The sequence below is a fragment of the Ambystoma mexicanum genome, chromosome 1p (assembly GCF_040938575.1).
Source record: "Ambystoma mexicanum isolate Mex_15411 chromosome 1p, UKY_AmexF1_1, whole genome shotgun sequence".
NCBI lineage: Eukaryota > Metazoa > Chordata > Amphibia > Caudata > Ambystomatidae > Ambystoma > Ambystoma mexicanum.
Genome location: NC_090921.1, coordinates 361,390,916 through 361,406,815, shown reverse-complemented (window position 1 = coordinate 361,406,815; position 15,900 = coordinate 361,390,916). Strand labels below are relative to the sequence as shown.

Sequence of the window (15,900 nt, the reverse complement as noted above, 5' to 3'; positions counted from 1 at the left end):
TCCTGCACAAACTCTCTTGGGGCCTGATCTTCTCTGCATTGCAAATTGTGGGCCACTTTGCGAGCCTCCTGGGGGTTTCTGTGGGTGGAAAAGTGCTTCAAGATGGCCACCTTGTAGGTGGACCACCTTGAATGGTTTTGATCTTCTAGTCCAGCATACTCTATGCAGTTCTGGCTATCTTTGATGGTAAAAGTGTCCATCATTTGTTCATAGGGTTCCAGATGCTCCCAGACAGAATATTTTGCGTTTTTGTTGTGCATTGTTATGAGATTCCTAATAGTCTTGATCTGCCTAATGAGGTCTTTCACCAGAACTCTCTTTAGTTTATTTGCCTTCTTTTGCCAGGTCACCTGAGTCCACTCGCCCTCAGACTCAGAGCCGCTACTGTTTGAGGTCGCCTCATGATCTTCTAGGCGCTCCCTAATTCTGTGAGTTTGTGAGGGGCTCGCAGAATGGTGGGGCCTAGTTTCTTCTCCCCTGTGGAGCACAGGAGAGTAGTTTTCTGACTCTTCCCTGCTTCCAGGGTTGGCAGAGGATCCCCCCCCACTGCCCTGATTGGGTGGAGGTCTTCAGAATGATCTTTTGGGGCCTCATTTCATGCTGTTTTTCTGCAATTTGAAGTGAATGTTCCCTTTGGAGATAGTGCTTCTGTAGGTCTAATTCCCTGACTTTCTCCTCATAAGAGGCTTCATGGTCAGAGACATCAGCCATGATATTTTTGAATCTATACAGGGACGCCCGCCCATCAATTTCTGAGGGGCGCTGATCTGTCAGCTCCATTTTTGATAGGCCTACTTAATTCTGACTGCCTCATGGTTTCTGGCTGATGTGAACCGGTAGACATGAAGTCTGCAGTGCCTTGGGGGGATACAAATTGGTAAGTGGGTTTGAGGCCCTTACTTCAGAGGGCTTCATACTGTTCATACCTGTCCATACCTCATTTCATGCTGTTCATACCTGTCCCTCTCTACTTGTTCGGGGTCCCTCCAGTTTGGATTTAATATAGCACACTCTTTTTCTAACCTCCCTCGTTTCTCCTTCTCAGCCCCTACCTCTTGATAATAGGCAAAGGTCTGAGCTTTTTGCTCTGCTATCAGGGCTTGACTTGCGTCTATGACCTGCTCTACTTTTAGTTCATTTAGTTTCTGGAGGCCTAACTCTTTTTTCTGCAGTTCTGTTTTTAGGTTGCACACTTCCTGACATAGGGCATCTTTCTCCTGATTTAGGTGCCCCTCTGTTCAGCCATGTCGTCCCTTTGTTGCTTGATAGCATTTCATTTCTGGCGTTCTTGATCAAATTCTGCTTGCGAGTGGAGTTATTTAATAATTAATGCATTACTTTCCTCTTCCACTTTATCAATCTGCTTTTGTAACACGGTTATTTGTTCCGAGCAAACATTATTATATTTTAGTTGTTGATTTAGTTTCTGTAGACTCTCTTCTCTTCTAACCAATCCGGGCTCTTAAACCAAATCCAGACTGAGTTAAAATTAGTGGAAGAAAAATTGAAAAAGAGCCAAGATTCGGAGGTAACTAAGTTGTTAAATGTAATTTCCAGATTCTACCTCCGAATCTAGTCTCTTTTTCAATTTTTCTTCCACTAATTTTAATTCAGCCTGGATTTGGTTTAAGAGCCCGCAGTCGTTTTGCGCAAGGGTTCTCTTTTCTTCATGTTTTGCCTGCATCACTCCCATATGGAGATACATGTAGGCTTTGATTCTGACAATTTGAATCTGCTCCTCTTTAATTTTCGGAGTCATGTACAACTCGCTTAAAGCTTGATGTAATAGGCCACGTATCCATGTCCATGGCGGTGACCTGTTGCATCATTTCTTCTAGCCAAACCACCTCATCTTGCTGTGCCCATTTCCCCCCGACAAATAGCTTGTGCAGAAGGTGCTGCCTAGCCATGTTGATCTCTACTGTGTTCTTTCTTTATTAATTTATTTATATAAGGGTAACATGTATTCTGTTGCTTTGTGTCAAATTTGGAGTTGGTTCTGCTTTAGTTTTTCACACAGGCCTGGTACTTAGGGTTTATGTTTTGGGGAGGCACCTTCTAAAGCATAACACAGCTTTCTAGCCACACAAAGTATCACTACCTTGAAGGTTAGCCTGCTGTGTTAAGCTGTCACGGGTGGCAAATCCCGGATGAATCCCCAATCTGTTAAGGATTCCAATCGGGCGTCACACACCAGACCAGGACTCTTGCCACCAGCCTAAGATGCAGCGCACAATTAGAATACCTTTGCTTTATTTCCTACAGTTCGGATTGAGCTGGCACCCAACCCGTCTCACTCCCCCTTTTACAAATACCCCGGGTCACAATGGACCATGAACCAGGTCGGTGGGTGGTAATACAATATTTATCTTTATTCAAAGAAAATCACACACATTTAATATTGAGCAGCAATCACCAATGGGGTGATAATTACCAGGTAAATTGATTAAATACACTTAGTTTGACCTTCTACTGTAACATATCCAAAGCACAAATGAATGGGAGCAATTTTACTGTTCGGGTAGATAGCACCTGAGTTAAGATTTCCACCTGGAATGCTCCCTCAAACCCCTGTTAATCGAATTTTGAGTGGATAGAAAGGAGCAGCAAGGAGTTAGGTATCAACAGAATTAAAACCTTACCTTCCCCCACGAAATGGATTTTAAAACCTTTGCAATTGCAAAAAATAGCACTCGGAATTACTAATTATTTAATTAAAATGTGAAGTTGAATGAATGAGGTAAATATGAGTTCTAACAGTATCAGGGATGTAAGAACACTAGTAACTACAAGGCAAGATACCAACAACGGGCATACATTTCAAAAATCAAATTTGAAATGAAAACACAGTGCAGTCAAATCACATGCATAGGAATTGCATTTGCTAATTTACACAGGTTTAAATGTGAAAACGGTTTGAAAAGCGGGTGAAATAGACAATCGAAATGCGCTTTTTATGCTGGGTGACAGATGCACATCACAGGGATAGTATGAAAGGGAAAGAGTGACTCTAAATTAATGACAGGATGAGATTCTCACTGGGAAAGTAAATTCATTTTTAAAAATAACAGCAGTTGACAGAGAAAATTGGTTTGGAAACGAAACGCCAAGTTTCGCTTAAGCTAGATTTTAGTGGTTAGAAAAGAGAAACGCCACCTATGAATAGAAAAGTTACACTGCAGTTTTAACCCTTCACGCAGTGTGCCTCTTTTTAGGGAGAATTAATTTATTTAATCAAAATAGTACTAAGGACTTACAAATGACAGAAATGTGTGGACGAATGGCGCTAACACTAGGAAATCAAGGACAGGATGCACAGAGAATTCTGTCAGTTTTAAACAAGTTATCAGGGTATTACAAGCAGAGTTGGAGGCCTCGAGTACTTTGAGGAACCTGGACGCAATCATTTGGCTTTCGCAGTTTGGTCTTATGTTTTCCGTTTCCTATTATTAAGTTATAGCTAGATCTTCTTACGCCATTATAGGCAAAATGTGTGTGTGCCACCATTGTTGAAATTATTTGCAAACCCATCATGAGTAGATACTAACTGTAGCAGTACTGTGGTTAATTGGTAAATCACTCATGAGTGTGTACCTTCAGTAGCCGAACCGGCACTACGAGCCAAAGCCAACATGAATGTGTACTTACAGTAATAGTACTGAGCTTTTTTGGACCAATCCACCATGAGAGTGTACTTACAGCAGCTGCACAGGGCTTACTGGGGCAAACTCTCATGAGCGTGTACTTACAGTAACAGTACTGGCCTTATTTGCCAAAGCCAACTTGTGTCTAAATTGTACTTCCAGTAGCATCACTGGTAACATTAGGCAAAATCAACCTGAATGCCTACTTACAGTACCAGTAGCAGCCTTATTTAACAAAACAATCAGTATGTATTTACAATGACAATGATAGCTTATGTTCTGGGCACAGGCGTCTAGAAAATGTGATGGAAAATGCTTCTATTTACTGTTTGAAACTTGGCATCTATTGCATTTTTTCATGTGTTGCCCTTCAGAACTGGGAGTAAATATGTGTTTTATTTAAAAAAGCATTTTGCGATGAGAACCTTTAGTGGGTTTGTGCTCCCTGGCTCGCTCAGTCGCTTGCTTATTAGTGAAGAATGATTGATAATATGGTTGAGGATAGTAACTACACCAAACAATCACAGCAACTTGGCCAGATGGTCAGCAGAGCATGAGGGCCAGTAATTTGTCATGGGTTATAATGGGACAGGAAAAGTCATAGCCCTTACGGTTTCCTGCATCATGCCTGGGTAACTTTTCCACTTCTAGTTTGAATTTTTACATTCTGATATGCGTTGTTTTGTTTTCCCATTCTAAATGCTGGAGTGCTAGCCCTAAATAGCAAATAAAATATGGACTAAGTGCGCTACTCCTATCTGATATTGGACGACATGAGAGCTCTGGAAAAGGGCTAAATGGGGTTGGAAACCATACAGAGGGGCAAGGTCTGAAGTAGGCTGCAGAAAGATATGCTTTTATGTTAAAAGTACATGCCATCCATTGGCAGACACCATTAGATGTTGTCAAATCCACAGCAGCCTCTCGGGACAGTATCAGTGAAGTTAAACAGAATTTAAACCATTCGTCTGGGTGCAATGGAAAGGAGGGCGATATGATAGGTTATTTATAACTCGTTTAATACTCAGAGGTTTCTAAGCGCGGACCCGAGAATCGAATCTGTGGTGTTTGTGTCGTCTTGCTTCCAAGGCGAGTACACCGCCCCTGAGTTATCCTCCCGAGACTAGGGTGCAATCTGTAAGAGAAGTAGTATTGATGACCTATTGTGAATCTTTTAGGGGTGCCATGGAATAGCAGATAACATGGGCTGCAGAGAGATTAACAATGAGGCATATGAAGGATTTTGAAACAGATGGGTTATAAGGCATATGGAGGGTATGGGCTAAACTGGGTGATGGCAAAATGTGGGTGAGGCGGGTAGTAAGTAGGCAAATTGTACGTCTAGGCAATCTGTCTTGTCTATGTCTGTAACACTACTAACTACTGTGACCTAATTGCGACCAGATACTTCAGGCTCAGGTGTGCTATAGAAATAAAATAAACAAAGAAACAAACAAACAAGTAAATAGAACACAGAGTGGGAGTGGATGTACATAGTGGGATAAGGGGGGATATTCTACATTATGGAAGGCACTGACTGAGCGAAGAGGGCACAAAGTGGGTGAAAGAAGCACAGATTAAATGTGAGGGTAAAGAGTGGGTGAATGTGTGGAGGAGTCGCAAAGTGGTTCGGGGCACAGAGGTGACAGGACTGATTGGTGAAGTGGGTATAGTAGGTTAGAGGCATACAGTGGGGCGACAATACTCAAGGGCACTTAATGCAAATCCGGCAACTGTGTTGATGTACCCGATACATGACTAGGTTTTGAGGTTGCGTACCAGGTAGAGCCATTGCAGCTATCCTGTACCGGGTCTCCCGCATTCCTGGGCTTTTTAGTTGTACAAAGTGATCCGATCACATGGCTCTCTGCAGCAGCCTAGGTTACCTTGGACCAAGCAGATCTGCACGCATACTTTCTGAGGTGTATGGTCATTTCATTGATCTGTCTGAGCCGCGGTTGTGATGTAGAGGGAGTAACATTCAATACAAGTTCTTACATTCTTTAGCAGGCAGTAGAGTGAACAGTACACTGACTGCACTTCTCATTTTCTTATCTATGGGGTCCTTGGTGCATAGCTAAAGCCATCATGAGATGAAGAAGGTGCTGGTCGGTGGAGCTCTGAAAAAGTCTGACCGGGCATCATATTATTCTCGTGGTGATGGGGGGAAGGGACTGGGTGTTGCTGGCCCCGCTCCCAGTTGGTGACAAAACAATCCTAGGTGCATTTGTGTTATGTTTTAACCTCTCCTGGGTCTGTGGCCATTACACCACGAACCCACTAAAGTCTCTTAACTAAACCTGGTCTCCTGGCTCATCATTTCAACCCCTCGATTTGCGTAGTAACAATTTGCAACTGTAAGGCACAGGTGTGTGAAGCTAACTCGTATCTAGTTAGCTACCCAAATCTGAGTCTTATCTAAGGGCAAATAAACGGAGTCCCAAAATATTCCTCTGCCCCCTCTTTTTAAACTGTCAAGTTTATTTCTATGATGTCTAGTGCTGCGACATTTACAAACAAGCCGCCAGCGACTTTCACTTTGTTTAACTAACATTGCAAATAGGTATCAGCGGCAGGTTAATAGCATTATTTCCGCCGCCGGGACATATTTGCAACGTTAGTAAACCAAAGTGAAAGTCAGCGGCGGCGGCATCGGGAAAGCCAAGCCTCACCGACATTAAATTTGTTTCACTAACGTTGCAAATAGGTGCCTGCGGTGGGTTAACAAAATGAAAACGCTGCCGGCACATATTTCTAACATTAGTAAAAAAGAAATTCAATGGCGGCGGTGGCTAAAACCACCAACACAAATTAACAAAAATTAAGAAATGCAAACAAAACACATAACTTTCAACTATGGCTTACCAGAAACAAAATGGCTTACTTGGACAAACAAACACACACTGCACATCTAATTACAGCACTAACTGCACAGCCAATCAGGTACTCCTTACATCAAAAACACTGAAACAATCCCCCACAAGTCACTAGATGTATATTTTAACAGCCATTTTTAACCCAAACAAAACTATTATAGTACCTTGTTTATCTTTAATAAACAATACTGTAAAATGTGTAACATAACTTGAGAGCTGCAGTAAATATATTTTAAAGCATCAATCAAGTCACATTACTTTAAAATAACATTAACAAATGGCTCACAAATTCACCACACAGTAAAAAAACAGCCAAAAAGTTCAAAAAGAGGTGTGTTGTGGGAGGAAATGGGTGGGAATGGGAGGAAAACCCTACAGATTCCACTTGGCAATGAGTGTTAAATTCTGGGACACATGGCCAAACTACATAATATCCCTCCTCATATGTCAACTTGCATTGAATAGCATTACAAACCTGCATCCAAAGCTCATATTTCAAGCTCTCATGTTAAAGCTCTTATTTTAATGACAATAATCAGTAATTTCAGCTCCACCTAATAGCCAAAACTAAAAATAACACAGTAAAGCAATTGGACAGTATAGATGCTCTTTCCAAACAGTTTAATTGTAGATTTAATTTCCACATCCTGAATGGGAGACTACAAGTCCCAGAATGCAAAGTAATTCAATCATCAAGTCACATGGCCGTTTCCACAGGCCCATTTTTTTAAAACTTGTTTGCATTTTTCCCACACCCACTCCCTCAGTGTTGTACCTCACCTTTGCCTTCCTGCTTTTTCTGCCAGCCAGCTTCCACTGCCATCTAGTACTCTGTCATGCCAACTGCCCTCTACCCTCCATGCATCAGTTATACCAACTGGCCAGGCTCACAGAGGCATAACTTGAGGTATTATTTTCTCCTGCCGTTAGCCTCCCTTTCTTCGCAGCCCAGCCCTGCTGCCATCAGACAATGCAAACAACCCACAACTCTGCCACCATCATGGACTCCACATCGCAGCAATCTCAACTAGATTGCCCTCAAGCCACACGTACCGTACAAATATACAGAAGCTGATGGTCATCACCACCCTCTACAATCACATAGGCAGCTGACATAGTCACCATTACCAACCATTATCTGGATGCCCAGTTCATCACTGAAATTTGACTCATCGCCTCTGTGATCCACATATTGGATGCCCTCACTCACAATGTCTACAGCATTCAACTGTTTACAGACCAAACAAGAGAGACAGAGAACTTGCCATCATCCACAAATCTCCATGGCCCTGAACCAGAGTAGAATTAGCCACTATCAGCTCCTTTGAAGCCATCTCCTGCCACTTCCCCCTCAAACCCTTTGAAACCATCTCCCTCAACCTTATCAACAGCCCCCAAACAATATAGCTCCTTCATTGACAACTTTGCCAACCTGTTCACCACCATTTCCCCCACACATGCTTACAACGTCTTCCTTAGGAGTTCAGACGTCCATGCAGCACGGCAACCCAGACTAAACACAACAGAACCTCACTGAACACACTACTGACCAAACCTGTTAAAATTAAGAGACGAAACACATGGAAACATTATAGTAGATGGAAATGGATGGGGAATACATATAGAGACTATCTGCTCCCTCTCCTCTGTCTTCTTTACATCAAAGAGACTCCAGTAATTACCACCCTGGTCTGATCTCTCCATTGTCCTGGTAGGGCTTTCCTTTGAAGTACTAGTTCCAAAATTACCCCTTGGGGGCATATCCCGCCCTCCTGGGAAGCTGGCAAGCCTTCCCAGAAAGGTGTGTTCCTCAGGCTGAACCAAATTGTTTGTTTTTGTGTGAAACCCAGCACCAGACATGGGTCCATGAATCTCTAACTGTTGAATGAGTCACTAGAAACCAGGTTGACAATAAAATAATATCATAAAGTTTTTGGCCAGTACAATTGCATATTCCATAGACCATTATATCAATGCAGATATGGTTTATAATTATTTATTAATCAAACTGCCATCAGGTCTTGAGGGATACACAATTATATATCATTTGGATCAGGATTGCCCATGATTAAGGGAAGCCCCTGACAGTTAGAACTTCAGGTTCCAGCAAACCTTTGCTGTAATGCACATGTTACTCTGTAACTCCCATGTTGCCAAACTACAGGGCAGCTCTGGGGGTTTCAGTAGTTAGTCCCAGCAGAGTTAAATGTTTGCACTATACATTTTAGCATGTGGCATTATGAAAGTGGGTCTGATTAGAAGATCTCACTTTCTGAGCTAGAGTTAATATCACCATTTTGTATTAAAAATCTGAAAAGCTCAGGCTAGCACTAGCAGACCCACACAGATGGCATTCTGTCAAACCAATGCTCCACAAGGAACCAGGATCTGGTTAGATAAGATGCAAAAAAGATGAAAAAGAGAAAGTCATTCTCAATTTATGCCCCCCAGGCTGTGGAACATCATACCTGTCAACATCATACTTGCATCCACTCTTATACAATTCAGAAAGAAGCTTGCCCCTAATTACATTGCTGCTACTTACCTGGAATGTAACAAAGCCATGTTGTAAATCTGCCCTCTATTGTTTAATACTATTAATATCTAGTGTACATGCTGCCCTGCTTCTCAACGCTCGGTCTCCTCTCAATAGCCAAAAATAAATAAAAATAAATAGGCCTATAATATTTCTTCGGTTTTTTACGCCATTACACTTTCCACACTTAAACACATGCAATAAAAGACATGTTCTGATACAGTTACCTACATATGTAATTGGTAGGCACACATGTCCAGCTTATTATGCATGATGTTAAGAAAACTGGAAAGTCCACATAACGGCAAACCCCTTTTTTTGCGTGTGAACATAGCATATAAATTATTCATTGAAAAATGAGTTTCATTCTACGACTCACTTTAAGTGTTTTTGGGCCTCATTACACGGATGGCGGTAAGGATTTACCGGTACCGGTAAAATACAGGTACCGGTAAATCCTTACCGCCTTACTACGAGGTCCCTTTGCGGGTTGGGGGATTTAACGCCTGCTTAAAACCAACCCGCAAAGGGACCCACGCAGCTAATTACAGTAACGCAATTTGCGGTACCGTAATTAGCGCCTTCCTCATTCCCATTGAGCCCTATGGGCCAAAAATGGGAATGGGGAAGGGCAATGGTGGAAGGGGGAATTACCACCCCGCGAACCTTGGAATGGGGCGGTAATTCCCCTTTCCGCTGAGGCGGTACCGGCATGCACCATGGCGCTAAAAGCGCCATGGTTCTCCGCCATCTGTGTAATGAGGCCCTTTGTCTTCTGAAAAAGGCACACATTTGTAGCTTTGTGGTAACTTTCAGTTGGAAATGGCCCATCACAGTTTCAATTGCCTACATTCAGACAAGTACTTACAAAGCAAAAGCGGTCCTAGTTTCAGAAACTGCTGATCACTGTCCTCCCGGCTTCTGCTGTGAAGTCCTGTGAATTTCGGCAGAAGAGGGTCTAAAGCATAATTAGCTCGATGGCGTTGCATACCTGCCCGTTTTCGTATGCAGGGTGGCAGGGTGTCTGGCTGTCGAGTTCACAACCTCATTGAATTTTGTTGCATGACATTTCTAGCAGACTATATGATTATTAATTTAACAGCTCTAACTTTAGTCTATTGTATGTCTCTGCAACGCTTGGACTACTCGATGTTTTAGACTGCAACTTCAATTAGCCACAAACAGCATAGTCAAAAGTGAGGAATCATGGGAGACATACTTCAAAACATCTGGAGAGCTGCAGGTTGAAGACCACTGGTCCGGTGCATATCTGCCAAGTGGCCCCATGTCATGTGTGATACCTTTCCCCGTATTCTCTTACCTGGGGTGCTTTCCCATCCTATATTGTTCATGGTCCTATCCCTGGTGGCGCCTGGGGATCTCTGCTCCTTTGCTGCAGAGTTGGCATTCTCTTTCTTGGAGGTCTACCCACATGGGAGCTGCCATGTTGCCACTAGCATGTAGGTGCGGGGGACATGCTGCATATTTTCACGCATTTGCATTACGCTCCGCTTGGTCCGTTGTCCTGGATATCGGTATCAGCAAAAACACTGCTACCTCACATGGCTGTGCGTCGTAATTCATCTTAGCTCCAAGGAGATAATACTTAGTTGGAATCCCCGTGCCTCGACATTTGTTTGTGTCTTCTGCATTGGTCTTTTTCCCATCTGTTATCTTTTGCCTCCTGGTGTCTGGCTTCCCCGTTCTTGGTTCAAGTTGGGTTTGGTAATCCTCCTCCACCCTTCCTTTTTCCCTTTCTGGATTCTGATGTCTTCACCTACTGTGACTACCCACGCTCAGTGCACGCACTGTTCTGACACCACGTTAATGCGTGGTAGACGTCCCTCCATTGTGTTGGGAGAAAATCCAGTTAAGTTTACTCTTGGCCCCGTGAGACAGGGCTACCATGCTACCCGCCTACAGGACCAGCCTGGACACCCCGGATGACGAAGCTGTGCTCAATCGCCTACGAATCCTACTAACCGGTACAATGGTGCAACATGAGGTACAGCTTGACAGATTGCAACGACTTACCTATGCTGTTGACTTCTACTGAAGTAGCTGAAGACAGAAAATGCCAAACTAAAGAAAGCTCTTTCGGCTACAACTACAGAGGCTTTTATGGAAAGTATGGTAGGCCAGTCTGGTACAATGAAGTACAATTGGGGCCCACTTAAATGAAGTGAGTTTTGTAACCATTGTACTATATAATTCATGCTTCGCCCAATGCATTTCTTGACAGATAAAGCTAAAATTGGAAATATACTGAGTCATCTAACTGGGAGTGCCTTTTCATGGGCCATCCCTTATGTTACCTTGCACAGCCCGGTAATGGAGAACTCTACAGAATTTGAGAATTTTCCATGTCTTGAGGTCGCCGAACCATGCAGCCTTAGCTCAGAACCAATTAATCGAAATAAAGCAGGGCAATTAAGATTTGATCACCTGTGTCTGCTGCTTCATGCAGCTTGTTACTGAGCCATTGTGGCCAGAGGTCACATAACTCGCCCTGTTCCATTGGGGACGCCATGAGGAATACAAGGATGAGTTGGTGCATGTATCAGGGTCAGCCTCCTTCCAAGGCTTGATTGACCAGGTAATATAAAACGATCATCGCATCACAGACAAACGTGCAGAGCATCGACGAATGGACCGCTCAAATGTTTGTACGTTTTGTAGTCTGTCTCAAGCTCTGCCTACACCGAATTCTGTAGAGCCCATGCAGATTGGTACCCTCTGAGGCCCATTAATGGAAACAGAAAAGCGCAGGTGGCACGCTAATAGTCTTTGCCTGTATTGCGATCATGCAGGACATTTCTTGAGAAATTGCCGAGTGCATCCATCTAGACCGGCGGAAAACAGAAGGGTTTGCTATTTGAAGGGAAGATGACAGCGGGCCCTACTCTTATGGAAATGAATCTTCCCGGAGAAGCAAAGATTCCCATGCCCCCTTCCTTGCTCTTTGCTTTGGAAGTGCAGTGGTTTGGGGCACGGGACCTGGTGAGTCAGTTAAAGTCACAGGACTTCTGGACAGTGGGGCCTCCATGAATTACGGGGATCAAGAGTTTGTTCGACTCCGAGGCATTCACACACTCAGTAAAGAGCAAGTCGCACATGTACACGTGATTGATGCAACTCTGGGTGTCCATTAACAAACATCGTGAAATTCTTGCTTTTGATGTGATACAGATTTACTCTTACCCTTTAGTGCTTCGTCTACCCCAGCTCTGAACTCGTAATCCCAGTATCAACTGGAAAACCTGTGCTTGGATCCTTAAATCAGACTTTAGTGTCTCTCGTTGTTGTCAAGAGAATTAAGAGATGATATTCTATGAGCCAATGGCAACACAACCCCCTGCAATACCCAATCCAATATTTCACGTATAACTTTACACTTTTGAGATTAGTCACACCACACCTCTCAAGCAAACCTATTGCAAACCAAGCAATCAAGACTTCAGATCCTTCAAGAACTTCCCAGTGGAGGCTCTTCTAGAAGAACGCTGTTACGAATAACCTACTGTTACATAATGTTCTGTGCAAATTAGTCCCCAGGTTTGATGTGCCATTTTGCATCCTGACACGCGTTTGACTGGTTGCTTTTCGTCTTCAACTTCCTCTTATCTGGCGCGTTCATCCTGTCTTTGATGTTTCTTTCCGTAAGCGTGTCCGGCTGGATCATTTTCGTCATCCTGCACCTCATCCGCTCTTGGTCTCAGGGCCCTCAATAGGAAGTAGAAGACATCTGTGATTCTCCTGTATGGAATAGGCCTCTCTACTTTTTGTTTTTCCGCAAGATAACACAAGGGAGCTGGCCACTAATGTTCATGTCTCCTGTTTTTTCTGTCGATTTGACCTTTGAAATCTATGGAAACCTGGTGCGCTTGCTGGTATTTAGGTCGGGCAGCATGTCACCGCTTTCCCTTGACTGGGGCGCCATCCCACCTTTTTACTTGGTGGCGTTATCCCCGGTGGTATCTTGTGGGGGCTTTGCTTCTTTGCTGCATTGTTGGCATCTCCATCTTGTGGTGTGCCAAAAATTGCACCCAAAAAAGTTTGGAGAATCTTGCCCTATGCCTTTATTATTTATTTTTAAAAAATACTAAGGGTGCCTAGTAGGCACTGGCTAGTGAAAATTGATTCTTGTGGAGTAAGAAATGGTGTGCTGTGTGTATGTAAGAATTAAGGTGACAAGTGACTTTTTTATGATTGGCTAGTAGCTTGCAACTTGAAATGTTTACCCCTGCATTTATTGTTCTTGAACACATAGGGTCAGAGTCAGAAAAAAATGTTTTGGTCACCCCAATCTACAAACAGCATCTAAATGAGCACATCTTAAATGCGTCCATTCGGATGCACCTTTTCATTCCTTTGCACATTTGCGCATATAATGGGGGGGACGTTTCAGCAAATTTATAAGCGCATCCCAAATTTATAAACGGAATGCACTCTTTAAATGCACAGAAATTGGTCACATTCCCCTTTGCCTGTTGCGCAAATCCTGACAGGGTCATCTCTGATCTTGTCATGTTTTTTTTGTTTGTGTGGCAGCCGTGGTTTGTGGTTTAAAACGTGGCTGTCACTCTTGCTTTTCAAACAACCCAAGAGAGATGGAAATGCTTTTTTTTCTGAGAGCACTACAGAGACGGCCCCTTTAACGGCCCTTCTTAGTGAAATGTGCTGGCTGCTGTGAGCCAACGATACATTAGTGTCAGAACGGCGCAACTGACCGTAATGTATGCAAGGGCTGGACAGCACATTTTTTACCTACTGTCCAACCCCTCCTGAAAAGTGCAGGTGACCTTTGAGAATAAGGAGTTCTGTGCATTTTAGCAATGAGCACAAATGAAAAAAGCGCTCCCTCTGTGCTTTTTTTATTCACGCTCATTTTTGAGCATCTGCCCCATAGTCCTTATAATACAAAGAAACACTCGTAAAACAGATTGCATACAGAGTAGGAGGACCACAAATCTGTTGTGAGCCTCAATTCAAATCATCAAAACGAGTTTGACCGCAGAGTAAAGTTCACAGCTGAAATTAAACAAAAGTGAAGGAACAGGAAATGAGCACTCTACAGAAATGATTCTATCAGGGACAAAAAAAGTGCATCCATCTTTGGTCCAGTGTGACATCATTAGGAGCAGAGCGCCCCTAGATTGAGTGCATTAATCTAGATCTTGAAAGTCCACAGGTATCTCAGTCAATGAGACACATTGCTCTGGATCAGACCTCCTCCCGCTGTGGAGTGGGGTGTACGGTTCAGAGCGGTGTTCACCATTTTCATTGAACTTAACTGCAGGAGTCGGAGCCTACAATGATTCCTTATTGGAATTCAGGACTAACATATACACCCTTAGCATTTAAGGTAAGGAGCAGTAGTACTCAGACTGCCCGATATTTGCCAGCCTTACTTCTCAGAAAGCAGTGGGTGTGAACCTAAAACCGTGGATGCATTAAAACGCTACTTTTAGGACTGTGCCAGTTGAGGTTTTTTGGCACAGCTCTAGTGACCTCAATATTACAGAAGAGATTGGTTCCTCACATACGCTTTTGCCAAAACCTGCCGCTCTGTTGGTGGAAGTTAAGAAGCACATGGGGCAATGTCACCTTCACTGCGGCTGTTAGTGAGCGACTCTGATGATGCTTGCTCTTGACTCTGCTACAGGAGGAGATTGACCTGCTGGAGGGGGGCACAGAGTTTGCAGACCTGGAGGAGGTGGCATCAGCAGATGGACGGTCCATGCTGCGATATGAAGAGCACATCACGGAGCTACTGGTTACCATCACAGAGCTGAATGGAAGGATTGAGGAGCTGCAGCAAAATGCGAGCAGGTATTAACCGCTTGTCTAGAATAGCAGCACGCTTAGGGCTATCGCGCTCACTGTCTTGCACCTCTGAACTGTCCCCTCTTTTGCGCCTGCCTATTCTTCCTGATCCTGTCCAATGGGACTGCACCTGTGTCTTTTATCTTTTCTCATGTGAACGTCTATCCTCCCTATCATCTCAATGCCTGCATCGCCTGCCCCAACTTCTCCCATGCGGCTTCCCTCCTTTCCTTCTGCAATGTGACTGGATGTTTCCTCTTACATTCAAAGACACCCTTCTGCACCCATCTCTCCAATCTAAGGGCACTATTCTACCACTTTAAAGTAACAGCAAGCGTTTCTCCTTTTCTCTATCCCATAAGGTTACTCTTGCATGAAAATGTCCCCAGGAAAATATAGTCATATGAAACAGCAGCCAGCAAAAAGTAGTTTAAAAAAATGTAGTTATTCAATACATTCAATGCAAAGTGTGAAAAAGTTGCCAATAGTAGGGTCGCCAAAAAGATATTTTTAAATACAAAAAAGTACAGGTCTGTAACCCTAACAATGAACCAAACCACTAATAAAACCTCCCAAACCACCCTAACTCCGTTCCGAAAACTTCCCCAAACTAAACCTATCAATAACCCAAACCTTCAGAAAAACATCCACAATCACCTTAACTCCGTTCCTTACTCTAATTGCTACCCTGAACTCTTGCAGAACACTAACCCTACAGTACGCTAAAGCATTTTATTAGCATGTTACTCAATGCAAATTCAATGTAAAGAAACTCCAACCCCATCGCCAGCGCACCACAAATGACATAGCCATTGTCCTAAATCAAACTCTTGCTCTAATCCTAATCCTACCCTTAGCCGTACCCTAACTGCAACTCTAACACTAACCCTAATGCTTACTTTGCTCTATCCACTCACTGGGTTTAGGCTAACCTCCTTATTCTACACCAGCATCGCCAGCCCTCCCCAACTTCCCTATCCCTCTCTACAACACTTACCCAAAGCATTAGTCTATATGA

The 15,900-nt window shown here is 43.5% G+C and overlaps 1 protein-coding gene across 2 annotated transcripts in view; it reads left to right on the top strand.

Annotated features, from left to right (window-relative positions):
• USHBP1 (USH1 protein network component harmonin binding protein 1) overlaps positions 1-15,900 on the top strand; it is a 289,807-nt gene that overhangs the window by 73,947 nt on the left and 199,960 nt on the right. For both annotated transcript variants that reach the window (XM_069648861.1, XM_069648852.1), the window contains exon 3: positions 14,722-14,888. In XM_069648861.1, coding sequence (XP_069504962.1) covers positions 14,722-14,888 — 167 coding nt within the window. The remainder of the gene's footprint in view (positions 1-14,721; positions 14,889-15,900) is intronic.